We start from the raw sequence: 27,785 nt of genomic DNA, 5'->3' as shown, positions 1-27,785 counted from the left end.
TCCAGGATGTCCCTGTACCTCTCTGCAGGCAAGGAGCCTCCCTGGGCCCTCACTGAGCCCCGGCGGGGACAGGGAGACCCTGCCCTCTACCATGCACATGAGGATGCTGTCTCAGCCTGGGCAAGGATGCTGATCTGATGCACCAGATGCCAAGTTTAGTTTTCTCCATCTGAGCACATCTATCTCCCTCCAGTGCCTGGAAATCAAATAAGCTCTTACTGAAACCAGCTGGTAGCTTCTTCTGCAGAGCCAGAGGGTGACCGAGTGGATACAAGCGCAAAGGCCACATCCTGGGCCAGGCGAGAGGGGATCCTGCACCCCTAGGAGGGCTGGATGTATCTTTTGCGAATTGTGGGGAAAGGTGGGCACTTTGCTGCGCTGCAGGGAAGGAGCACCACAGGAACTCTGTGGCTGCTCACTGGGATACAGCTGTCTGTGGAAGAACTGTAGCATTGGCAAGAAAGCATTTTTCTGCCATTCCCATCTGCACTGAAGCAGTGTCAGACAAGCTTAAGGCTGCAAAAAACAGCAGGATAAACCAAAATAAATCAAGACCTTTATTTCCCATAGGAAATTTACCTAGATCCCATTTATAGTTTATTTGCCCTCATCCTTATGTAAGTCCTCTGCAGAAGAGGAGCAGAAAACGCAGAGAAAATAAACAATTTGCTGCAAAGAGTTAGTGCAAGAGACTGAGTCACATCTAGCAATGCAAGCAGATAACTGGGGGCTCACTGAATACACTGCGGAGAACAATGAACGCTGAGATCAACAGTGTGTGTCATGCGTGTACAAACTGGCCCCAGGTAACATGACTAAAGTGGAGCCACTGGTGTGCTTGAAAGAGATGCACAAAAAACACACTTTAGAGTTTATTTTATTGCTCTTAATGGCCTGCCTTCCGTATGTCTCATTTCCTTTTATTGAAGCTGTCAGAGAGGCATTACATTATCTCACATGCGTGCAAAAACAGTGTTTCAGTCGAGCTCACACAGACTTTTAAATGCCACAGCTGAAGAAAACAAGACAGTGGGAACTGCAAAGGGAGGAGGCGGCAGCAGAGTCCAAAGCACACACCTACGGGCAAAATTTCCAACGGCTTCACAAACCAGCCAAGCCGCAGTCTCTAACCAGAGACAGGCGAGCGAGGAAAGCAAAGGTACTTTTCTAATAAGACGGATGATTCACTGAAGGAGGGCAAGGAGTCCTGTTGCAACAGAAGGCTGATGAGTAATTAATGGCTTGTCCTAGGCACAAGGCTGAGTCTTACCCCAGTGCAGAGCTGTCTGCCAAACCAGCTCCACCAACAGGCCCATGGGGCAGCAGCACTTGCAAAGCTATTCTGAAGGTTTGAAAAAAAGAACATTACACCCATATTTGCACAGGAGCTTCCCTGTGCTGCCCAGTTCTCCTCAGTTCCTCATACTCACCATAGCGTGGTTTTCATCCTCATTAGCACCCAGTGACAGAAGGAAATACAACCCAACTTCAAAGATAAAGAAATAGATCTAACCAAGTAGCCTGTGTGGGGGATGTATTACTTTCTCTTTCCCTGTTAGCATGGCACTAGCAGCAATCACTGCAGGGTACCAGGAGGACAGCCTCGCAGAAAGTACCTCTCCCAGGGTCCCTGCACACAGGTCAAGGTACCGAACTCCCTGGCCAGCCTTCTCACCTCATTTCTAAGACATAGAAACAGTGGTGGCAAAATCAGCCACTAACAGTGAGAGACAGAATATTCTTCTCATCCACAGAGGACAGCCTTTTACAGCTGACCTGCCTTTACGCGGCTGGAATTTAGATAGCAGGAAATCACAATATTCTGGGCTTAAAAACAATCTCCTTTAAATTTTTTTCCCCAACCAGATTTCATTTTACTGAGTCACTTGCATCCACAGGCGTGTCGAGCACAGCGGGTATAAATAACTACTGGCCAGGGTGCTATCAGAGAAGAGGTTAATGGGGTATTATGTACATATACTGTGGTGGAGCCTGACCTTTATTTAAGCGCTGCACATCTCACACCCATCCTATGAAGCTGAGGGGAAGTACTTGGCTGCTCTCTACGTATCGTAATTGTGGTACAAAAGCAGTTAGCAATATACTCTTTAAATAAGGAAGTAGTCATTGTAGTCGAGTTTCACAAATTTGTGGGGCTACTTTTCAAAGTCATCTTAACAATAATAAACATGGCTCGACATCTCTATGCTATGCACATGCACAGTGCCAGCCTGGTACCCGAACAGACCAGTGTGCAGCCTCTCCCGGTGTACTTGCACACCGGTCCCGATGCACTGGTGGTCACAAACCTGCCCAGGTCTGCTCACAGACAACATCTTGCTACACACACACACGCACGCATGCACACACAGAGAAAACCATCTGGCATACATGCTAAATGACACACCTCACTGCCCACTGATGGCTACAGGCCACACAGCAGTTTTTTTTTTTTTTTTTAACAGCGTTACAAGAAAACATTCCCTAAATAACACATAGGAACATGTCTACCCTCCCTGAGAAGCAAAGAGCCTGTCTCAAACAAGACCCCGTTACCAGGGCCATTCTGCCACTTGGGCAAACAGGGATGCTTCCCCCTTCCAAGACAAAGATAAAGAGAAATCCTCTCTGCAAGGCAGCGTGCATCCTGGCAAAACAGCTCCTCCCCACAATGGGACCACAGAGGCAAGGGAGGTGAAACTGCTCTGATAACGAAACATGGCAGCAGATCCCTACAGACTTCCAAAGAGCGGCAAGATGACTTTGCCGACCAGCCTGGGAGGTGCTGAGCTCAGCAGCAATGCAGCACGCAGCTCCATGCCTACAGGGTATTAATTAAAGCATATGCCCGACAAGCAATGCCGGGCTGGTGAGAACTGTCTATTGACTAAGCTCGCTCCAAGTGTAGCACAGTAACCACAACTATAAATTATATTCTCCAGGAGTGGCAGGGGGTGGAAAAAGGAAGAGGTTCACAGTGAAAGAGTTCATTTCCCTCGAAAGGAAGAGGTCAGAGTGACACAGCCAGCACTGGTGTTTGTGGCCCTGTTTCTGACAACCACAGCCCTATGGAAATCCCCAGAGCAGCCCCTGCATTCTGTGAATAACCTCCCTCCACCACCAGCAGAAAGAAGAGCGTTTCACTAACCTCAAACCTAGGGGTGACAGAAGAGGGATGGGCACAGGGGACACGCAGACACAACACTCAGCCTTGCTGCCACTTCTCCTGCACAGGACAAAATCTTCCCTCCAGACACACAGGCGTTGCTGTGTATTTTACTCCCGTATGCTGCTGGAAGAAAGGCAAGACTCTAGCTTTAGTCTGACTATACTAAGTGAGGAAACTGCTCAAGGGGGCACCGGGATAGCTTGTTTTGCTCATCTTTGCAATAATTCTCTACAGCTTCTTGGCCACCTGGATGGCTTACTGAAACTCCTCAGCCCCTATGTCCTTGCACATGAATCCTGGAAGGAAAGGATGTTGGAAACCACCAAATGCGAGACACAAACAGTCTGGGACTGAGAGTTTGTCAGCTCTTTAAATACTGCTCTCACAGCTCCTGTGCTTTCCTACTCCTGCTGGGAAGAAAAACGCTGCAAAACACATTGATTCATCCAGGCTCACACTGACATGGCCGGGGCAGTCACCAGTTTGGCCATTGCTTGTGAAATGCAGTGAGGGTTGTTGTGCAAGGAGACAGAAGGTGTCCCATGCTACTGCGTGCAGCAATACCTCTTTGCCTAGTGCAGACAAGGCTTCAAGATCAACACTCCAGAGCAAATATTATCTCATTTACAATTTTCTTTCAGTCTTTTCATTGGGAAGGGTTTTCCCCGTTCACCAGCAGGCATAGGGGAACAGAGGGTACTGGCTCCACTCTGCCATGGTCCCATGGGCATGTCCTGGAGCCCCCTGTGTATTGTACTCTGTGGAGAAGGCCGAGTAGCTCATTGCCCTGTACTGGCTGTGGGAAGGCACCATCCACTGGCCAAGGCCTTGCTCGGTGCCATAAGGACTGTACATGGGCGCTCGGGCCCCGGGTTTCCCAACAGAGTCTAGAGCCATGTTCACCACTCCCGTGTAGTCCTGAGGAGGAGGCAGAGGTGGGGGGAGCGGAGGCAGGTTGGTAAAGCCCTCTGGGAGCTGTTTGGAGTCATGCTCGGGCACCGTGGTGAGATCCAAGGGGTGGCACCTTGCCCGGAAATCATTCAAGGCCATGGCGTCACGGGTGGGAAGCTGCTGGCTGTCCCCGGCTTCGTGGAACCTGAACCCCGAGGGCAGAGAGAAGAACGAGTCAAACCTACCGCAGCGGAAAACCACTGAAAACCCACACAGCTCCCCTGGGGAAAGGCAGGGCAAGCTCTTAGCATGCACTCTTCCCCTTACCTACTGCTTCATCTTACTGTTCGTATGGATTTTAGTCCAAGCCTTGCTGTCACTCACACAGAAAAACTAAATCCCGAGAAGGCAAACCCAGACTACTCTAGTTCTGGCTCGGTTCTAGTCTAGGCTCACTACAACTCACGCCTGAATTTGCAATGATAAGAAGGAGAGGAAAAAAAAAATAAAAATCACTGGAGTCCTGCCACTCCTCCAACACGCTTCCTTCAAAGGACAGGCAAGCTCTGCAGTACATAGAGCTGGCTAGGAGAGCATTTCAGGACAGGGAAATAAAGAGGACTACTAAGACATGAGTATGCCCAGAATCAGTGGGTTTGAAGTAACACAGAAAGGCTTTGTTGTGGAGCTATCTCCATGCTAATCTAGCACCTATCACCAGGGTATGCTGTCCAACAGAAAGGCATCCTTCCTCACTCCCACTGGCTGTTTTTCTTAGGAAATATCCATTAGAAGATGAGGAATCCCATCAGTTAAAGAGTGGCTTTGGACATGAGCACTGGGAGGTGGGACTCACCGATATGTCTGGTAGGACGGCGTAGGCACTTGCTGCTCTCTGGCCAGACCCTCCCTCTGGTCAGCTGGCACTGGTGATGCTGCAGGAAAGGAATGGCTGCCATTCTGCTCCGAGACCCAGAAGGGGTATCCACTGCTGACCACGATGGGGTTACTCTCTTCCTTCACATCTGCATTCTCATCTTTCTCAAAATCTGACTCACAGCGGGGAAAAGAAAGAATGGAAAGAAATGAGAAGGGGGAAGAAGGAGCCAGAGCTCACAATGGTCTATTGGCAGCTGCATTAATCACAGGATGGTGGAAGAAAACACACTAATACCTCTTCTGCAGTCACACTGCCTTAAGGGACTAGCCTTTCGCAGCTTTTTTCTGTCCTTACACTGTGGTGTTTGGTCCTGCCCTGTTCTCTCTCCTTAGTTGTGCTACTGCAAGCAGCACTGTGAACTGGAGCAAGGAATGACCAAGCTTAAAAACAACTGAACAGAAAGAGTAAAGATTTTTTTCTTTTTTTAATGGTATCAGTTCCCCCATCTGCACCACAACTCAGCTGCACAAACAGCATTGCTGGAACAACTGCACTGATGAGAACCAAGAAAGCAACGGGTGATACTGCAAGCTCATATCGCTATTGAAGAGAAACATTATGAAAGCACAGCCTACGATCATAGGTGGTCACAAAGCATGGCCAGGCTGTTGAGAGAGCTGACAAGTAGTCAGTAATGACAAGCGACTTGTGAGCTGGCTCCTGTGGATCATTCCCAGAGAGTCAGAGACTCCAAGCTATGCACAGCTCTCTTTAGGGACTCCACCCAGGCCACTCTCCCCAGACAGGGGGCTACGTTGGCTGCTTTTTTTCCTTCCTGTGGCCCAGGCACTGTTTGGAATGAACTCTCTGGGTTTGTTGTGATCAATATTACCACGTTCCTCAGCACCGGACTCCTTTTCCTCAGGTAGCTTCCTCTTCTGGCCCTTGGCTGGACTAGGCTTCTGGCATTTGGCTCGTCCTTCCCTGGAAAGAAACAAGATGTGGGGGTAGCTTGGATGTAAACTTTTTGCCTAGATAAATATGCTGGGCAAGCCCTGGAAGACAGAAAGATGGGACGAACCTCTGTGACATTCTGTGACTTACACCTCTCCTAGCAAAGCACCCTGATGGGTCCTTGGGGAATACGTTTGCCATAGTGGAATTGCAGGGTTAGCCATGCCATCTGCCACCAGTGTGCACTTCCAGCAAGAGCCCCCACCTGACAGGAGACTGGGGATAAATCGGTAAAGGGGTTGCCCGCTTCATGTTGGCACAAAAGGCACAGTCAACATGGAAACTCAGCACCAGAGGCTTTGGCACTGAGTTTGTAAGTGTAGTCTATGTTGGATATACATAATACACACACAGGTAGGTGTACAGTAGGTTGGGTCTTTCACTTGAAAGCAGCTTTTCCCTAAATGGAAAATGAGTCTAAGCTTAGTCAGAAATGATCCTATTAGGAGGAAAAAGAAAATCCATGACATTTTCAAAGTTTAAGTAGAAAAGAGTCAGTTTTGGCCTTTTTCATCAGGAAATGAGATTTTTTTTTTCAGGCGTAAAATAACACAAAATACAATCTCAGTTATTTTCATAACATTTTCCACCTGGAAAAAAACATTTTTTCCCCTGTCTATTGCCAATTAATGGTTGCATTTAAGCTTTTTTTTTTTAAGTCTCATCCACTAACTGCCCTCAGACCAGACAGAAGATCTCGCTGGTATTAGTATCCATCTTCCCTCTTGCAGACAAAATCTCCTGTTGGAAGAGATGCTTTTCTGCATACTGGAAAAGGAGATGAAGGAGCCTCCAAATGTCAGAATCCAGCTGATCTCAAAGAGACACAATGATCTACTGTGTTCGCCTGTTATCACTGCCATTTACACATCAAACTCCAGTCTAACTCCAACTTGCAAGGGAACACAGGTCTCAGCCTGACCTTGATACCAGGAAAAATCATGGAGAGGATCATCTTGAGTGAGCTCTCACAGCAAGTGCAGGGCAGCCAAGGGATCAGGGCCAGCCAGCATGGGTTTAGGAAAGGGAGGTCCTGCTTAACCAACCTGATCTCTTTCTATGACCATGTGACCCGCCTTCTGGACGCGGGGAAGGCTGTGGACATTGTCTATCTGGACTTCGGTAAGGCCTTTGACACCGTCCCCCACAGCATTCTCCTGGAGAAGCTGGCGAATCATGGCATAGACAAGTGTACTCTTCACTGGGGAAGAAACTGGCTGGATGGCCGTGCCCAGAGAGTTGTGATTAATGGGGTGAAATCCTCTTGGCAGCCGGTCACCAGTGGTGTCCCTCAGGGCTCAGTTTTGGGGCCAGTTTTGTTTAATATCTTTATCGATGATCTGGACGAGGGGATTGAGTGCACCCTCAGTCAGTTTGCAGATGACACCAAACTAGGTGGGAGTGTTGATCTGCTTGAGGGAAGGAAGGCTCTACAGAGGGACCTGGACAGGCTGGATCGATGGGCCAAGGCCAGTTGTATGAGGTTTAATAAGGCCAAGTGCTGGGTCCTGCATTTCGGTCACAACAACCCCAAGCAACGCTACAGGCTTGGGGAAGAGTGGCTGGAAAGCTGCCCAGCAGAAAAGGACCTGGGGGTGCTGGTGGACGGCCAGCTTAACATGAGCCAGCAGTGTGCCCAGGTGGCCAAGAAGGCCAACAGCATCCTGGCTTGTATCAGGATTAGCGTGGCCAGCAGGAGTAGGGAGGTGATGGTGCCTCTGTACTCGGCACTGGTGAGGCCTCACCTCGAGTACTGTGTTCAGTTCTGGGATTCTCTGTACAAGAGGGACACTGAAGTGCTGGAGCGTGTCCAGAGGAGAGCTACCAGGCTGGTGAGGGCTCTGGAGACCAGGTCACATGAGGAGAGGCTGAGGGAGCTGGGCATGTTTATAGTTTGGAGAAGAGGAGGCTGAAGGGAGACCTCACTGCCCTCTGCAGCTACCAGAAGGGAGGTTGCAGAGAGGTGGGTGTTGGCCTCTTCTCCCAGGTGAATGACAGGACCAGAGGAAATGGTCCGAGGTTGCGGCAGGGGAGGTTTAGGTTAGATATTAGGAAGAATTACTTTACTGAAAGAGTGGTCAGGCACTGGACCAGCCTGCCCAGGGAGGTGGTTGAGTCACCATCCCTAGAGGTATTTAAGAAACATCTAGATGTGGCACTTCAGGGCATGCTCTAGTGGCAGAGATTGTAGGGGTTTGGAATTTTTTTTGTGTGTGTATGGTTGGACTCAGTGATCTCAAAGGTCTTTTCTAACCATGAAGATTCTATGATTCTATGATTCCTGTAGGAAATCCTATATGCCCTTCCACTCCCCAGGTCTCTTGGGAGGAGGCTGCACAAGGGGACATCCTTCCCAGACACAGGCAAATGCAGTGTGCACAATGCAGCAGGCTCTGCAGAGCTAGCTGGTATAGTTTTTGCTCAATGGCCTGAGGTAAAATTCACAAGTGAACTCCAATTATAAATAAAGATGAAAAACAGTTTACCTTCGAGTGTTCTTCCCATGCTCGCGGAAACCTTTAGCAAATGGATTGTTGTCGATCTTGAGCTTTGTAATCTTAAAATAAAAGGAACAAGATTCAGTATCATGGTGACTGGTTGGGTTCTTTACTGTTTCAAGACCTTCACCTCAGTACTTATCACAACAGCTTGTCTGAGGGTTTTGGGCATGCACTGACACAAAGAGAGAAGTGACTTTGCCAGGGTCAGCAGGAATTTGTGTGGGATTCATCTGACTAGTGAAATAGACAGGGTCAGTATCTATTATCTGGACTTTTGCCCATACTTTTTACTGCATTTAGGATTCTATTAATCACTGACAGCGCACTTATTACAATTAAGGTGCATGGTTCATCTCATCCCAGAGTAGATGTGTTCCATAGGAATCATAATGTGCCTATTTCTTTCCACTGTCCATCAGAGGTGCCCAGGGTGACTAGCTTGGAATGAGACACCTTCCTCTGCAAGATTTCTAAAGACAGATTATTTAGCAACGTGTCCAAGAGCAGCACTTGCCCACTATACCTGCTCATTCTGGTAGGCAGTAACAGAAGTGAAGACAGTCTCAGGGAAGCTGAAGACTTGGAAGATGCTCCAGCGGACACTGAAGAGGTCATCTGCCTGCACAATGTGGAAGCGAGGCTTGTAACGGTGCATGGAGTGGAGGATGATCTGGCACAGAGACAGACAAAGGAGAAAGTTTCCATGTGCAACCACTGCCAACACGCTCTGCAAAGCCTCCTGTAGAGACTCCCAGGACATCCATTTCAAACTAGGGATGCCTGGCTGGGACTGGTGTCACCATGCCTCTATGGTGACAGTACAGACTAAAGCCTTCCCTCGCAGGCAGTTAAGAGCGCACAAGGGCTGGGCTAGGCTAGGAAGGAAGAGAGGGCACTTGGATGGGTTTTAATTTCCACATGATCCGATTTCTCACAAATCTCACTTATTTCCCTTAACATCCACCTGCAATGATTTCCGAGAGAGCACAGCTCAGAGGCCAGCTACAACCTACATGCCCATGTTGATCTAGCGTGTTGTTGGTGAGCTTCAGTTTTTGGAAGGAGACGGGTTCTTTCATCCAGTGGCTGCCAGGAGCTGGGGAATCTGGGTGGACGTAGGTGCGACAAGGGAGCTGGGGCTCTGCTTTTCCAGCAACTTCCCACTGATCTTTATTCCACTGTGAAGGGAAAGACAGAAATCTAGAGCTTAAAAAAATTTCCTTTCATTACAGGGAAACTCCAGCAATTTTGCTTCACTGTTTATTCAGTGGACTCCTCTGAAGCACAGTCCTGACAAGAAGCAGATTCTCTCTTATAAGCCATAATCATGTTACCAAGACAGCTCCAAGTTTAGGCGTCATTTTTCCTCCCTGTCTCCCAATGGCTGCCAGAGAAGTCTGACATTAATCATGATTAAAACTGTACTGCTTACAATAAAAATTAGTTACCTTTCCAGCCGCTCCCTGAGCAAAACTGACAAATAACTCCAGAGAGGCATAAAATCCACCAATTACTTCTGAACTTTGTCCAAAGACAATTTATTTATCAGCCTGGCCAGTGAAGCATAAAGATTAATCTATTTCAAATGAAGATGGAAGGACAGCTAACTTCTATTATTTAAAGTACTTACCTTGTACCTGAAGTTGTCCATTGGCACAAAATCTACCAGCATGAGGTACTTGGCATATGGGATTAAGCCAGAGACTTTGATTTTGCATTGTGGAAACATTCGTCTGGAGGAGAGATGAAATATACAGTATAAGAATTTCTCTATGAAGTGGATATTGTCTAATCATCCAGCAGCAGGTAATGTTTACTCACTAGTGTGCAATGTTCTGGTAGCAGTATTTCTACAGGCCAGCTATAGAACATTTTTACCATTTTACTGATGTATTGTCTAATACTTAGACATGAATTACTATTACTATTACTTAGATAGGCTTAGGTGGAATAGGCATTAACAGGGCAGCAGTGACTGATGGCCTGACATTGTTACTGCTTTTGTTCTTCTGCTACACCACTCTGTACTTCTGTAACACCACAGTGGGAAACTTAAAAGAAAATATTTGGAATTTGCAAGTAGTTCCTAGTCTTCTGCAGCTATCATAGGATAGGAGGATAGATTAGAACATTTTCTAGCATGGGTAGAAAACATGCTCTCATCTAAGAACACATCTAGCTTTCTGTTCCAGTGCTCCCTGCTACCACTTTCATCTTCTGACTCTGCAAAAAAGCTTTGACACCTACCTCCCTACCCAAAGGGATTATTTCAGCTCACAGCAGCTTTGACACAATACATTACGATTTCACAATTTCATATTCTTTCACTGCAAGCTCCACAATGCATGACTCATTTAAACTTCAGAGTAGTCTGCACGCACATATCATTACTATTCTACGCCATGTTCTTGTCTGCAAATACAGACTCAAAACCAGGCATTTACTGCCCAACTGCTGCTGTCTGTGACGGAGGCAAAGGAAGCCCAGGGCACTTTCCAGGGCTACCTCGCAGTGACAGGAAAAACATCAGTGTTAAGTGCTGAGATAAGAGTACAGGAGATTTCTCAGCCCATCAGCCCCACAGTGACCTTTTGCCCTTCACAGTTTGGACTTCTATGACATCCCGAAAGTGCAATTCTTCTGCCAGAGGCAAAGATACACACATAATTGGCTAGAAAACTAGTTTAAGGGCCACCATTCAAAAAATGAGATTTTGTTAACAGGTTGGAGGGATGTGGTGTGGGCAGATGTCCCACTGCCCTCACCTGCCAGATTTGGTGATGATCATCTCAGTTCCTATCTGATGAAACTTCATCCAGAGACCCATGTCCTCCAGGGTGACCACAATGGAACTCTGCGCGTAGGGCTCCAGGCTGGGGGAAGGAAGTGCCTCACACGGCGCTTTCACGTCTACCAAGAGAGAGAGAAAATGGTAACTTCAGACAGGCAGGAGGGGAGCCAGCATGGAGCAGTCTCTCCTGCTCTGAGACAGGGCCTTGAGACACAACACCCACATTAGCCTTCCCAGTACCCTCCGGTGCAGGGAGCTAATGAATTTCACATGCTGTTGTAACAGATGGGGTCCGTACATCTGGCCGTCACTCTTCCCGTCTGGCCAGGGTACGTCTCAGCCCCAAACCACTGTGCAGTGCACTGCGCTGGTTCAGCTCAGGGAGCTGAATGCTGTGATTTCACCCATGAAGGTCCCTGGTGCTGCGGAGAACTAGGGAGTCTGTGCACAATACACCTCTTAGAGAAAACCCATTATTTTCCTTCAAAGGCTTTTTATTACTTAGTTGTAGTAGCAGTAGTAGTAGTTACTTACATTTGTTACAAAAGGCTTTTCCAAGAGGTTTCTTTTTAGCTGTTAAGTTCTTTCATAGAGATTTGTGTGTTGCACAAACTCAACCTGACTTCCTTTGTTCCAAAACTCATACTGGCAGGTAGCCACCATCCATTTTCATTCCTGTTCTGGTATGATCAGGGTTACACAAAACACTTTACCGAGAGAATAAAATGAAAGCTGAAAGCATTGGAAAGATTTTGAGTGTACCCGTGGGTAATGGGAGAAAAAGACAGGTAGGTGGTAGCAGAGGTGAAAAATCTCTTCAGAGGACAAAGCAGGGACAAACGGGAGACCCAAATGTAAGTGAAGGCAAGAAAGTGAGGTGAAAGAGCCAGACCATGGAGTATACTGAAAAGAGGGCGGCTGATTTGAACTGGACTTGGAGCTGGAGACAACCGAGGAGCCTGTGACGGCGGTGGAAGTTGCCTCTTCAGTAACACACCATGGCACATCAGAGGAGCCGCCTGCAATACGCCTCCACTTTCTATTACAGGCAGACGACTAACTATGGTCCTGGGGAAGAGGAAAGGGAAACTATTCTGGAGGAACCAGCTTTGGTGTTGATGGTACCCACCACCTCTGTAAAGCTGTTTGGATTAAAAACCTTCTATACGTGCTCCTAACAACATTGTAACACGCACAAGATTGCTGCTGCCATACTGAAAGGCCCAGGCAAAAAACCCCACAGTTCTGTTTTAGGTGAAAAACGTGACCTGGTATAGCTACTGGTGGCCTGATTTCATACCCAGTAAGGCTTTACCAACACCGCCTTGCAGCCTGAATGAGGTGTGGATAAACCTGCTCGACTCACGGGCACCCACAGCAGCAGTGCTGCGCTCAGCTCAGTGCCGGCAGGCCACTTCTGCTGGCGGACACGATATCAGCCACACTTGGCTTTGTTTACAAGGGAGATTTTTCTGCCTCTCAGCCTGATCAGATCTTATTCAGAGCATATAAGATATAAGGGAATTTCCACCTTGTTACAGCTTCCTGAGCTATGTCTTCAAAAGAACAAGCATGAAAAGTAGACATCTATTTCCAGAGAAATCAGCTTTTTTCAGAAAGCGACATCTTTCCACAAAAACAACCCAATGCGAGTCTAAGGGGTTCTTCCCACAGTATTAGGAAGTCAAAAACATTTAAACATAATTTTGTGAGTTTGTAAAGGTCTTTAGGCATTTAAGAAAAATATCCTCGACCCTTTTTTCTGCTTTGATCCAACATTAATGAACTGGCTAAGAAGTGACACCTAGTTTGCTCACTAAGATTAGCCTGTTAACATCTTCTTACTAAAGCTTCCCCCATATCCTCCTGCAAAGACATGAAAGCTGCCAGGAGACGATGCATTCGGTAGCTCAGTGCAGCACATGTATCAAAAGGAGTTACAATAAAATTGGGCTGATTTCCCACAGGAGTCATCCAGTCACAAATACATGCAAACAGATTTTCATTAGCTAGACAGATGCTCACTCCTTCCCCAAATTAATTTTACAATTAACATTTTTGTAAGCAAATTCCAATGCTATTAAATGCGACTGCAACAAGGCAGATCTCCGGAGTCCTTATTGAGGGGAGACTTCCAAGAAAATCAAGAGGAATTGAAGTGAAAGGAGTTCAATACCGAATTAAAAATCAAAGGCAGATGTTATAGTCTGGTTTTTAACAAAATGAGTCCACAACACACCTGTAAGTGTGAGATGCTACAGGAGACAGGGAAAAGAGCTGAGCATACAATAAACATTGCAGCAAAGATTTTAAAATGTAGGCAATGTCTCTCACCCTGCAGGTTTTGTATGCAGAGTCTGAGGCTGAAAAACAGGACATTAACAGCTTGCATGGGGCTCTGGACCCCAGGAAGGGTGTGAGCTTGCTAATGGAGCCGACACAGCTGACTACACAGTCGTGTGAGAGCGGCTTCAGTGGGATTCTGCAGTGGTGGATCTACTTGTAGGATCCACTTTGGATTTTCTTTGCAGAGCCAAGGGCTGGCTTGCCAGGCACTTCAAATTCACTCCTAGTTTGTGCCTCTGTAACTAATGCCAAGAATCACACACATCTCCCTCACAAAGATGCTGCCGTGTTGGAGCTACAGCACAGAGAGGGTTGTGGCAGGGTGTCCAAGCACTGAACTGAAAACATTAGATCTGTACTTCTGTTGTTTCCTCTTCTATGTAACTTTTTTTTTTATTTCAAGTATTACCTGAAAGAGATTTAAATATTTCCCAAAAAATTTAGTTGTAAGTTTTTTTAAAAGTATTCATTATTATTATCACAGTGGTGGTAACACCGCATGTGGCACATTTTAAAACATACTATTTATGCCAAGATGAGGTTGAAAAGGAAGATAGCTGCTATGATAAAGGCACTGAAAATTAAGAGGTCTTCAAACTATTCCATGCTTGGTTTAAAAGTCCTTATACAAGTAAGAGTAGTTTAGCCACAGTTTCTGTATCTAGAATAAGCTGTACAGAACAGGCTCTCCTGTCTTGGGGATGGAGAGAAGAGAAAGAGAAATGAGAGTCAATTCAGTAATGCTCAGCAGGGGGGATAAGATCTTTGCACAGAAGGCGCTGGAGTATAATCCATTCACCTAAAGCAGTCCCTCAATTAATTGTCATTTATTGAGACAACGTTATGATGCCATAAAATCTGTTGCAGACTCAGACACAAAGTACAGGACAGGGTTTGCAATACTGGGAAAACTCCAGCAAGGCAAAAGGTATGCTTCTTACCTTCACTAAAATCAGTTATTATTACATTTGTTGTTGTTATCTTCTGTGTGAAGAAGTCCAACACTAAGAGCTGTCCAGTGTCCACAGGGAAGAAATGCACATCAATATATAAAGCTATCTGAGAAATTAATCTTGCCAACAACCTAAAAAAAACCCCTATTCTCTAATCTTATAAATGTCAGTAGAAACACCCCGACTGTCTGGAGGAAACATCTTTTCTCAGAACCAGAAAGCTTTTTGGCCATAATTAAAGTATGGTGTTTCTACAAATGAAATGGCTTCACCTGTCAAATGCACCCAGTCATCATGGAAAATTTCTGCCGTGTGGGATCATACACCAGAAACAACTCAATAAGAAAATGAGGTGACTTCTGCAGTAGTTGGAATCTTTAACATGATAAAGTACCGTACTACAGTCTGTGATTTTTTTGTTGTTGCTCTCTTGCTTTCAAGTTAAAATTCTCTTGAAGTGGCAGAAATCAGTATGAATCAGATCAATACAGTATGCACTGCTACATAAAAACCCAAAACAACGGTGAAAAGTGAAAATTATCTGAGTCATTGCACGTGTATTTTGCTTATGAATGAAACAGCACATTGCAGAGGTAGAGAAAGGAAGCGGAGAATACCCAGCCACCTCTAATGTGGAACTGCACACCTAAACTAGTAAATAGTTGTTTCCTTCCGATGCAGAGTAAAGCCCAAGACTAAACTTGGGATTCGGTTACACTGACAAATGCTGCGCTTCTAGACTGGCCCTTCCTTTCCCAATGTGTATCTGTCGTTGTGCCCAATCTGATCACACCCCACTCAGAAGAGGTTAACAGCATATTATGAGATGGACTGGTGAAGAAAAACATAAATAACACCCTAAGGAAATCACAAAAATCCTGTGTTTAGGCATGAATCTGGTAGAGGTGAGGTATGCCTGCTTGGGGTTTAGACTTTCAAAGGGCAGAGAAAAACCAAAGAAAAAACAGATGGTTTGTACCAGAACTATTATTAGCATCATAACAAATATTTCCAAACCTTCTGTGGCCTTCAACCTTTGGTACCTTGCCGACAATACACAAATGACACCTCTAGGCTTCAGTGAACAATCACACTGCACAAGGTGATACAGGTAAGGGAGTTTTGTGCTCAATTGTGAGTAAACCTTCACTATCTTAACAAAAGGTCTTCCAAGGCTCACAAAGAACACTCAAAACCACAATTTGTCATCTATTCCTACAAAAAACACCACCATTTTATAAATCCTCTCCAGCCACACACACATTACTATAAATGCTGCTAACCCTTCAGGAGCACTTCTTGTCTTTCTAAAATGATTGTACACTCTAGGATCCTTCCACGCAATAAGGAAAAGGAGGGAGTCCTTTACTTACCTGGTAAAGCTTGCATTTTTCCATGTACTGTGTAGTCTAGGAGCTTGCACGGCCAAGACAGCCACCAGAGTTCTTACAAGGGAAGACAAAATAGTCCAGTTCAAAAGCAGGTCTGATTTCCTGAAGCAAGCAAAAGCCCTTCCCTTCTGAGATCCAGTGTCAAGAGTGACCGGGATGAGGATGGGACTCCAAGCGCAGCTAGCCAAGGTGAGTTCCTGTTTTATGGAGGCTAATGAGCAGGGAGGAGCTTCTTGCCAGGGCTGTCCTCTTGTAATCCTTTGATGTCCAACGGGACAAAGAGAGGAAGGATCTGCAGCAATGGCTGGGGCTAAGGGAAGAAAATCAAAGAGAATTAACATGGCTTTGACATACAGGAAACCCTACAGAGGAAATGCACCTTGATTTACTGCTAACGCACTTTTAAACAAATAGAGAGAAGACCAAAAACATCAGTTGAAGACCTACCTACAAAATAAAAAAAATCCCTTAAACAGCAAGCAGGAAAAATTTCCTTCTGGCTACTCCATGGATTTGGTATGATTTTCATCTCCAGAGCACAGAATTATTTTACTCTTGATTTACAGTATCAGAATCAGGACTGTATTGAGCTTGTTCCTTCCTAAGTGGGTGATTAACAACCTGTGGTAAAGTTTGCCCTCACAATTGGGATGCTGCAGCAAAGCATCCATTCACCAACAGATGTCTTCTCTACTAACAGAAACACATTTGATGATACAACATTACTTACCTACCCAAGCTCTGTATTCACGCAGCCTTTAACTGCACAGTTAGTTTTCCTACTGCACTGTTTCTCCACGGCAGGGTCCTCACCGCGGCATCACATCTGCTCTGAAGCTCAGAATCAAGGCTGCTCTACAGGCAGTATTCTTTCAGCTGAGCTTCATGAGTGAAAGTTGCAATTACTTAATGAGACAGGCATGCAAGCGTATCGTTTTACTGGCTCCAAACTCCTTCGGCTGGCACCTTCCAGTGCTAGTGCAAGTGATCCAAGAGTCTCATGGTGGATCAGACACTGGTTTTAGGCCTTGTTCAAGGCACTGCTCTCACTGAAGGGAAGGCTGAGTACAAACTGAAGGACTTGAGCATTTTCGCTTAATTAGTTTATTCTGGAAGTGTGACCATTAGCTTTTGTGCTTACAAGTGCTAAGAGACAGTAATCAAGTCTCATGCTTCAGGGCACAAAACAGTCACTGCACCTTGGTGAAGAAGGGACTTCTATGCGTTCATATACAGAAATGGCTATACTAACATTTAAAGGTCAAAGATGTTCAAAAAGAGGAGGTCAAAAGCAGGATATCAGTCTCAGTGGGACAGTGTTGGATCCTGCACAGGACGTTTCAGAGCTCTGGTCTTTTCAAAGAGCACTGTTATTAGGCTGCAGTTGATTCATGGTCTAGTTTTGCTCCCAATGAAATAAACATTTTTTAATTTTGTCTGTGATGTTATTGGGACATCTGATTTTTAACCTAACATGCAAAACATGTTCTGAATTTACTTAGTTTCTGTAACCAAACAATATCCCTTTAGTCCTGTTTTTGCTGCCTTTTGGAGCAGGCAAAGCAAGGACATGCAAAAAGGACAAAGGAGTTTAATCAGAGGAGGGACTGGCTCTTTTTCAGGAGTATATTTAATTTTAGGCATCCCGGTATTAGGCAGGGAGACAAAAGCCAATGCTTAGTGTGGCAATGAAGAAAGTTTAAAAGAAAAGGGTTGGAGAGTTTGAGAAGTCCTGAGGAGGATTTTATAGCAGGAGATGGTGCATTGGCTCCTGGCACCTTTGAAGAACACATCCAGCCTTCTTGACATCCCTTTAAAACTACTGGATCATACAGAAGACCACAGACTCTTCTCCTTCAGCTAACTTGGGGACACCCAGAACTGGGGAGTCTCAGTACCACTGTCGAGGAGACTATCATGTGGTGGAGCAACATCAACTTGTAGCTTAGCTTAACTGGAGATTATTAATTACTTATGTGGAAAAACAAATTGGAAGATAAGAGATCAGCTGAATGGTATCAAGGTCAAATCTCCTTTGCTTGTACTTGCACAGGCACTACCGGACCCAAAAAAAACCAGGATACAGAAATGCTTTTCTGCTCTGCTACAAAAGGAAAGCCAGCATCAAATCTGCGCCCTCCATGTTGCACTTTTTTAATGCTAGTATTTTAATTGTAAAAAGCGTAAAAGACAACCATAATCAGAATCTGAAAAGCAAAAATAGAACAAAAATTGGGTCATATTCAAGCTAGCAGCAAGATGGATCAACATCCCACACAGTACGAAACTGCACAACAGCAGCACTGGGAATTTCAGACTCTTCACCTGACAAGAGCGTGGGACGTGTATCATGACTTACTGCTTCCTCCCTGAAAGGCTATGAGATGGTCTCCTGCTGCCACTTCATTTGCACACTGTGTTTCAGCATGTCTAGAGAACGAACATTTGCTGCAAGTACTCAAATCCTTTTGGCTTTTCCCAGCTGATTGATGGGGAAGGTGGAGTCATTAATTACCCATGACTGGTTAACAACTAGCTTTCTCCCAGCTATTCTAGTTGCACTTTTTTAAAAGTGAAAAAAAAAAGTGAATTTGTTACTATTGCTGGACAGCGTGGCTAACAGGAACAATCCCCAGGAAATTCATTACTAGCAAAGGGGGAATTTAGCACACTACCCCCTTGTCTGTCTGTCCATGGAGTGCCCTCAGGCAGTTTGCTGGGAAGTCAGAGGTGAACGTGCTGGTGTCTAACAATTCACGGGCAAATTGGCGGCTGGGGGGGTGGAAAGGGATGGGAGAGAGAGTGGATCTGACATGTGTAAGTCAGTGACATACACAGCTCTGCTCCAAGCTCATTCCCAGGAGCAGGTAAAAATCCTGCTGTGCCCAGCTCTAACAGTAGGCTCTCCCGCTATGCTGAGGGTAGGGCAGCGCAGAAGGGAGGGGACGTGTGATGACAAAAGCAGAGACCAAGAGCTTTTGCTTTGCATCTCTTTGAGGAGGTGATTATAAAGAAACATTCCCCTCTGGGTTCTGTAGTCAGGCAAATGTTTTCTGGCACTTCTCCTGCATGTGAAGCTTTAACCCTTAAGAGTCAGCAGGACCCTGTAGGGAACCGCTCAGCACACGTACCAGCCCCCATTCCTACCTTCTGAACTGAGAGCTCTCCCAGGCTGTGATCATCTTGCCATCTTTGGCTGGCAACTGGGGCTCTCAGACTGCGGGAGAACAGATTACGTGTGACAGCTAGCAGGAGGCTTCAGCTAGCAGGATCGGAGTCTGCAAATGGCTGAATCAGGATCACAGAATCATAGAATCGTTTTGGTTGGAAGAGACCTTTAAGATGATCACGTCCAACCGTTAACCTAGCACTGCCAAGTTACCACTGAACCATGTCCCTCAGCACTACATCTACACATCTTTTAAATACCTCCAGGGATGGTGACTCAACCACTTCCCCTGCACAGCCTGTTCCAATCCTTGATAACCCATTCAGTGAAGAAATTTTTCCTAATATCCAGTCTAAACCTCACCTGCTCTGCCCAGGCAAAACTTCCAGGATAGCATTCTGCCCTAAGAGTGAAAGCAAGCTCAAGTGTGAGGCATAAAGTTACTGTCTGGCAACATAAATCCAGATTAGTAACAATGATCTTTTGAAAGAGCCAGTCTTGTAGCAGCACTCCAGTGTGTTAGCCAGCAATCCTACCCCTGCAGGCTTCCCTCTGTGCACACAGTTGTGAGAAAGCGTTATATCAGCTTTAATAAAACTGGGCTTAAGTGAAACAGTGTTGTCTGCCTGAGTTTGCACAAGCGAGAAAAAATAACATGAAGCGTAAACTGTATTTAAGAGATACTCTTCTCTGAAACATGAAGACAGCCTTACTGTCATTTAAATGTGATGCATTTAGAGATTCCCACCTGGCACATGAAGGCCACAGTCCCCGAGCGTTTTCGCAACTCTTTATGAAGGATACTCTGCCATCTGCAATGGGCTGAATACTGAAAACATGGAAGGACAGTGTGTCATTAAAAGGATCCAAAATAAAATAAACAGATACCCATACACTGATAGCCACTTATTTTCATACTTAATTAAAAACACAAAGTGGCTCAGAATCTCCAGACGGCTTCAAAATCCATGAATCTGCCCCTTAAAATACAGGCTCAGCTTGTTATGAAGCAAATGGGGCCTGATTATGGACACGGGGCCATAGGGAAAAGCCGTGTTTTTCCAGAGAAGAAGTCTGATATAACTATTGCTCCGACAGCTGTGCCAGCCTCGAAGCATGTGACTCCTTGTTCTTGTTAGTGACCAATGTCTCACACAGACAAAAAAGAAACACAAGCGCCACTCCTCGAACAGCACTGAACTGACCGAGGGAGCAGTGCAGCGTCAGTCAGGACAGAGCAGCTGAGCTCCGACGGCATGGGCACAGCCTGAATTTGGGCAGGACTGTATGAGCAAGTCTCGGTGGGTGCCTACAGGAATGGTAAAAGCTTGCAAAACGTTTTGAGATTTTCTGAGGAAGTACTACCTATCATTTCCTCGTATGTGGCAGCATAAGGAATGGTTCCTTCCCAGCTCCTTACAGCAGCTCACATAACACAGCATTTTCTTCTGATGGTGGGAAATGGCTTTCCCCCCCGCCTTTTTACAGCTGGGTTTAATTGCTTTCCTGGGAAGTTGTCTGGTGTCTTCAGGCATGTTACATGTATGTATGTTGCCACGCGGTTGTTTCTACCCTGGGAGCCCTAGAAGGGGCCCCACAGAAGCAGACCTCTGTAGGGCTGAAAACCATGTGCGGAGCCCCACGCTGTATCACCCCCAAATCTTCTCTGTCCTCTCAGAGAGCAAAAAAATCACATCTGGCAAAAGAAACCAGTAGGTTGGAGAGGGCCGGTTGGTAACAGCTCAACGCTAATTCCTAACAGGATTCCTGGGCTGAGGTGCAGTGTGCTGTGGGGACCGGACACAGCCCTGTGCCCACCCTGAAGGAGGCTGTATTTGTTTTGGAAGAGAACGTGGGAAAGTGGCTCATGTAAATGAAAAGTTGTACATTCTAAGTTTAACACAAGGGTTTTCCTCTTGCAGGTTTGTGGATTGAGTTATCTGGCCATTTATTTTCTGTGCTCCCGAACTAAAGAAAAGTTCTCCTGTCTCCCCTTTATCATATCCGCCCTCCCCAGCCCTCCTGGAATATGCACCCTTCTCCCAGCAGTTAGTTAGCATTGAGACAAGAAGCGAAATACTTAGCAGCCACTTAACACCGAAGGCTGAGTTTGGCCTCAAAGGCTACAGTCCAGAGTCAAATGCAAAATATTTCTGTCTAGAGCCCTTTCAAGTTTTCACATACTCCTGATGTTAGGTGCACTGTTTTCCTGTCAACCCATTGTGTTTCCCAGACACAGCTCAGCACTCTGTCCCGCTCAAATCCACAAAAAAACCACATACTGAAAGGACTTTACAGCAGCAACAACGGCTTTGCAACACAGCACAGGGAAGGGCCACCAAGTACCGCGCTGCAATCACTGCCTGCGCTCTCCTACGCCGGGGAAGGCTCTTCCTCCCCGCGCCTGCGGCCAAGCAGCCCTGTCCCAACCCGCCGGTCTCCACCAGCAGCCATAAAGGATCAGCCTTAGGAAATAGGCAGCAAACAGCTCTGGCTTAACATCCATATGCATTTATATTTATACACATGCGCACACACTCATATGTAAAGAGACGCATCATGAAGAGCTTAAAAATTGCTGGCAGTTTACTTCACAGTGAATTGAGCCCAGACAAAAACTCCTGAGCAGAATGGATTTTGGTGAATGGAAGGCCCAGCTGACAGTGCTACAGCAACCTCAGTTAAAAAGCCGATCTTCTAAAGAAAAAGCAGCAGCCCAAACCCTGAATCTTGTATCTAAACCTTTTGGGCTTTGGAGATTGCAGACACACTGTCGTGCTACTTTGGTTTCTGCAAAAGATCTTTTTTGTTGGTGTGCAAGCATTTGTAAAGCCACGAAAGGAACAGATAAAAAGCCAGACTTCAATCATGCAAGCCAGTTTGCAAGCTACTTTGTTTTGCCAACACAGATTTAGTCTATCAGTTTCATAAGCAGATTTCCATACACTGTTCATCGCAGTGCGGTTCTAATCAAAACAGGAAATCAATAAACAGTATAATTCCCAACCAAAGGAACTATCTTCAAAGAGCAAATGAAAATTGTTAAAGGTTTTGGAATTTAAGAACAAAAACTGCTGTGAGTTCTACAGAGTTGAGTAGAGCTCCGCTCCTCCAACATCACTATTGACTCTAAAGAACTTTTTGAGGAAGATAATTAACATTACCAGAAAGCATGAGAGAACAGATCAATTAAACCATATGTAGCACATTTTGATTCAGAGCATTCTACAATAAATCATGCTTCATTTTACTAAGATTTTATTACCATTTTTTTTCCTTTTACATTACAATTTATCATTTCTCTAAAAAAGAACTATAGAAGTTATATAGCGATAGGATACACAGAACTGTGCATACATCTCACAGGAAGAAGGGATCCAAACCCACAGGATGTCTAACTAACCTGTAGAGTCTGAGCTGAGCTATTTATAGGATCTCCCATAAACCCAAAATGAATGCCAAGACAGATTCACGCAATACATCCTGCAAGACAGTTTTTGAAAGCCGATACAGAGCATTATGATGGGACATATATAATCTATAGGAAACAAAGAACTGGAAATACGTATTCATTTTAAGCAGAAAGTCCTTGGATAAACTCTGAGCCATACTTTTTCTTACCCAACATATTCATCACCTGGCAGCAAAATGATACTGGTGTCCACAGTAACAATATTCAGGTAAGAATCCTTCAACATCACTGACAACATAAAAAAGCACCTGTCAGATTTCATGGATTCCTGAAGCCTGCAGTGGGATGAGGCTGTCAGGAGTGTACCTGAATGGACATAATCAAACACAGCTACCACTTTTTCCTGCAATCCCTAATCTGTCTAGATTTTTTCCTCCATTCTTCTCATATTGGCAAATTCCTCATACTCATTCTTTGTTGCAGTCACAGGCCAGGATATAAACTCCAGGCAGGATCAGAGACCCACGGCCTCCCTCCCCCTACCCAGCAGATTGTGAAATGTTTATGACCTGGCTCTTATGGCTCTAGAGGTGCTGAATGGCCTTTTCCCCCCTCCAAGTCTCAGCTCCTGATGGGCAGCTACAGACCAACTTTTAGCCGGTTTGGTCCGTAGTTGTGGATTTTATTGCCCAGTTTGTCTCTTCAGCTCACATTTGTAAGCTCCAGAGTAGATTTTTCCCTGGGTAACACTCTGCAGCTCAAAGAACAATTCTTGTTTTTATTACATCCTTAGTGATTAAAGGGATATTTAAACCTCACAATGCTCCCTGCTGTGAATATAAAAGCCTAGCATCATTTTGGATAGATGTGTTTAGAAAAATAAATTAAAAATTTGCCCTACTATAGTGGACAAATGCTTTTAAGTTGTTAAGAACATCAGGCACTTGAATGATTTAAGTGCATTGGCTGCAATTCCTTGAGAAACCCAAGGGATGACCCATGGCTTTGAGCTCTCCAAACAATTATACAGACAAGTTCCACTTGGACTCAGGACAATAGATGCGTGCAATGACTACCTTATACTGAAAATACTGGATTTCACCTACTTAGGCATAAATGAATTACGATTTCTTCTCCCCTCTACCCTAGCAATCACTTACACACACATAATAGGTACCATTCTTAAAAACATAATATTTGCTTTTGTAATGGCAAAACTGTTTTTAAATGACCAGCTCTTTACAACCTAAGCTACCCTTGCCAACCAAACGTAGACACAAACAACAATATAATGTAATTCAACAGAAATATTTAAGTTCTGCTAAGAAGAGTGCTGGGGAGTGTGCAGGAGGAAACTGAAGTCATATTTGAGAGCAAGCATTCCTTCTGAGCACAGATTAGATGCTTACCAATAACAAGGTCACTGGTTTTGCCACCCCCTAATACTGCAATTACTGGTTTAAGCTTCTGCAGGGAGCTACTGCTGGGTCAGATTTGGGGAGAGTTAAGTCTGCCTGCAATGCAGGTTTGGACTCACCACCAGGGAGCTCAAAGCACTGCCCCTTCTCGCTGCTAGCTTGCTTTGCTGGCTTGGTGCTGCTCAGTTCCTTCCTCTTAACACTAAGTATAAACCCAAACCAACCAGATTATGACAGGGTGCAAGGAATATTCACACTTGTGCATTACTACATGTACCCTGTGGCCCATCCTGGGCTTCAACTAATCCTTTTCTCATGACTCAGGCATTTAAAAAAGGAACTTTCCTGTTTGGATACTGTGTTGTCTACTATTATGTTAACTCACATTGCAGCCATTCCCTCAGACAGAGCATTATCAGGAAACCCATAGGACCTAACACATCTGTGTGACTTCTACACTTCTGCCAAGTTGGGCTGAAATCAGGAGACTGAGGTAAAAAATTATTAGGAGGGAAAAACAGGCAGCAAGATCAAGCAAGTCTTCAGATACGTTTCCCATAAACTTGTTAGGGACAGGACAATTCAGTGTTTAATTTTCTGCCTCTCCATGATGTTCCTGCCACATGAACTCTGGGTGATCAAGAGCTAACCTGATGCAATCTCAGAAGAAATGTTGAGAATACTCCTGCACTCTGGGGAATATCCCACTGCAATGGTAAGAGGTTTCAAAGGCTTCTACTGGACAAAGCTGTGGCAAAATTCCCTTGCAAAATTCTAGGGGTTTTTATTATGTCTAAAGTAGGAAAAATGATCAATTATACTAATTGTATATATACTCTAACTTAAATTAATTAAATTGTATATTCTCTAACTTAACAGTGTTAGAGTCCAAATTCTGCTCATCTCTGCTTATGCACATTTTGCATTGAGAGATGTTCCTTTGTCGCATGCAAAGTGAAAGATCGATGGAGTGAAAAAAAGGAGATTAAAAAGGTCACCTTGTAATTGTGGTAGGCTGTCATGGCCATAAGAATCACTTCTAGGAATGTAAAGGCAGCTATCACGCTCCAGGGTAAGGTGCAGGCATCCATGCTGGTCAGCACCACACGGAACCTGGGCTGGTGTTTGTGCACCAAGTGCAAAATGAACTGGAGCCAGAGACAACGTAAGCAATCAGGACTGGACAACTGTATCAAACCTGTTTGCATCCCTGCAGTCAGCTACGGTTTTGCAGAAGTTGCTAGTATTCTACTTCATTTTCAAATAACTACTCACAGACCAGAGGGAGCCTACCAGTTAATGAGTGCTTGCGCTCTACAGGACAGAGAAGGTCTGGTTTAGATAATCAGAAACCTGAGGCAAAAATTTGAAATCTAAGCCCATTTGTGGTCTCCCATTATGTCTTTCTGACCTCTTTGTCTTGTATTTCCTCACGAGGATGGAACTACTCCTTCTCCCTTCACATCATATTGTCAAGGAGTTGGTTCAAGGGAGGAACTGCTGACTTCTGCAGTTCCTTGTCTCCACCTCCAGATCTTCCCCTAAGAGTTGTTTAGTATCACTTCAACTTTTCTTTTGAAGACAGTGATGTTCAGCTACATCCACCTATAAAAAACATGGTACTATTAAGGAGGCTACAATATAGATTGTTGATATGGTTTTCTGCAGTAAGTGTGATGCTTTTGTTTCCAGCCAAATATAATCATAGGATGCATATGTGAAAATAGCATATGGCTGAGGAGGAAACTGGCAGGGCTTCATTCTGTTAGTCTGCTGTAAAACAAACTGGTAAAGATGGTTCCAGAACTGAAACACTGACCACCCAGAAGGGAGTCAAAGAGCAAATCAAGTGAAATGCAAAAAGAATGAATCTTTCACGCTCAAGTTTGAACCTCAACAACAACCCTGAGCAGAGGTTAGGCGTGCCTTTTGTTCAGAATCTTGACAGTGGAGACCTAGCGTCACTTAAAAGGAAATAAACTACAGCAATCATCCTGAATTTTCCCCACCAGATTTTCTGCTAGATGTTTACTTCTCACAGTATATATATACACAACTACTTCACTACAGTCTGAGGTGATAAAATCACAAACATATTAGGTGACTCAGATGATGGACCGCTTTCTCCTACCCGGCATCGTCACCACTGTTATTTGCTGCTGGCCAAAGCTGCAGCTATCGCAAGGCTGATGCCTGTTTTGGCACTGGTGCTGAGAGCCATCTGCAGACAGGTTTCCTGAAGAACCCTAGAGAAGGAGTGCAGAAGGGCTCCATAATTCCTGTTCTTCAGAAGGGCAGTCTCTTACTTAAACAAGTGGGTTGGCGGGGAAAAAAATGTATGGAAAAGTGAGGGCAGAAAGAAAGAAGGGAAAAAATGAAAGGTAAGACACAGTGAAGAAAAAAAAAATAAAAATGTAACAAGCTGTGCATGCTTGTACCATTGGTATCATCTTGCTGGGCTCAGGGTCCTGCCATCATCTTTTGTACCCAGCTGAGGATTAACAACAATAAAATCCTGTATTTCTGCTCCCAAGGGAGGAGTGACTGCAATCTAAATGTTGCTGAGCCTGGCAGAGCACTGCCCTACTCCCAGGCCTAGGCCAGAGTGATGGGAAAGGTGTCAACTTATTGAGCCACTGGGTTTCATTTCCCAAGTGCCTTTGGATGCTAGCGGAGATACACTAAAGCCATCAGCCATTGTGTTAGGGCTGACAAAAGATTGATCCATGGATGAAAGAAGCACTTTCTCTGCAATTCTGAAGCACAAAGTTTACTAGCTGTTCTCCTCTCTGCTTTCAGAGAGCTTCAAACAGCCCTCAAGGGAGAAACAGAACTCCAGTTTACACAGACCATGTCCACTTAGTTTATTTAACTCATGCACAGTGTTCATGATTCACCAAGTCATTTTCCATGCCCTGACAAACTCCTGCCATGGGCAGCTCCTCCCTCCTTCCATCACAACTTTCTTTTCTATCCCTTGTTACCCAAAAGCACTCCAGAAACAGAACATTCCCCGTGCTGCGTAGTCTTCTCCTTTGAGGAATCCAACCCAGGGCTGTTCTTGCAACAAACAACTGGGATGGACAATACCTCCCTCTCTTCTGTTTCAGCCCTAATGTTTATGAAAGTGCCAGATTCAGCTTTGAAACTAAAGTCCTTTTTTCCAGAACTGATTTAGCTCTGGTAGAGGCAGTGGGTACATCTCAGGGATTCTGGAGGGGAGTATGTCTGCCTTTGCCTGTTGAGGCCAGCCTTGAGATTGACTTCCCACCTTTCGATACCTGGATTATGGTCTCTGATTAGTAGAAATGCAGCAAATCCATTGACTCATTGTTTAAAGGCGATTACAGAGAAGTAAAACTCACAAAGTGAGGGGTATTTAGGAAGGGAACTTGTTAGGTTCTAGTTTAGCACTTACTGCCTGAATTTTTTCTGCCTGAAGTCAAATGAAAATATACTTGCAGAAATACATGTTCTTTTTCCATATGCAACCAGGATCAGGAAACTCATAATAAATGAACTCGTTACTGTTACCTACATGTCCTAACTGACCAGCTCTGGCTTCTGTAGTGCAGCCATTACAATGGTCTTGTGACACGAGGAACTACAAACAGTTTCTGTGCAACATCCATGTTAGTTATTCCTCTCTTGCGTTAGGTGAGACAGTGACAATGAGCCTACGTTGGGATTATCACAGTTAAAAAGTTTTCTGACTAGCCTGCCCTCGTGATTTGTTTGTCATTCTCAAAGTTATATTTTACTCAGCAATACACCAAAAGTACTTAAGCCTCAGTCTACTTCTGTTCGCACAGATGAAAGTTATGCTAATGGATGAAGCTAGTGCAGGAGA

At 45.0% G+C, this 27,785-nt stretch overlaps 1 protein-coding gene across 2 annotated transcripts; it reads right to left on the bottom strand.

Moving 5' to 3' along the window:
• On the bottom strand, positions 1-16,748 carry LOC128917045 (T-box-containing protein TBX6L). 2 transcript variants are annotated; one of them, XM_054219570.1, is made up of 10 exons: positions 16,667-16,748; positions 15,919-16,246; positions 11,221-11,365; positions 10,086-10,188; positions 9,469-9,633; positions 8,979-9,125; positions 8,441-8,511; positions 5,833-5,924; positions 4,917-5,109; positions 1-4,265 (listed from the first exon to the last, which is right to left on the bottom strand). In XM_054219570.1, the coding sequence occupies exons 2-10, from the start codon at positions 15,932-15,934 to the stop codon at positions 3,839-3,841; spliced, it is 1,359 nt and encodes a 452-aa protein (XP_054075545.1). In that variant the 5' UTR covers positions 15,935-16,246; positions 16,667-16,748; the 3' UTR covers positions 1-3,838. The 2 variants fall into 2 exon arrangements, with proteins under 2 accessions (XP_054075545.1, XP_054075546.1); XM_054219571.1 differs by lacking the exons at positions 15,919-16,246; positions 16,667-16,748 and adding an exon at positions 11,781-12,615.
• Positions 16,749-27,785: the final 11,037 nt, after the last annotated feature.

This window comes from Rissa tridactyla, chromosome 13 (genome assembly GCF_028500815.1).
Source record: "Rissa tridactyla isolate bRisTri1 chromosome 13, bRisTri1.patW.cur.20221130, whole genome shotgun sequence".
Lineage (NCBI taxonomy): Eukaryota > Metazoa > Chordata > Aves > Charadriiformes > Laridae > Rissa > Rissa tridactyla.
The sequence above is the reverse complement of the archived record's forward strand: the minus strand, read 5'-3'. Positions and strand labels throughout refer to the sequence as shown.

Bases quoted from the DNA above. Each gene is read 5' to 3' on its own strand.
- LOC128917045 (XM_054219570.1), bottom strand. The intron at 9,126-9,468 runs GTAGGTTGTAGC...TCTCTGTGCCAG, and splicing joins CGCTAGATCAACATGGGCAT to ATCATCCTCCACTCCATGCA. The intron at 5,110-5,832 runs GTAATATTGATC...GCTGTGAGTCAG, and splicing joins GTCCGGTGCTGAGGAACGTG to ATTTTGAGAAAGATGAGAAT.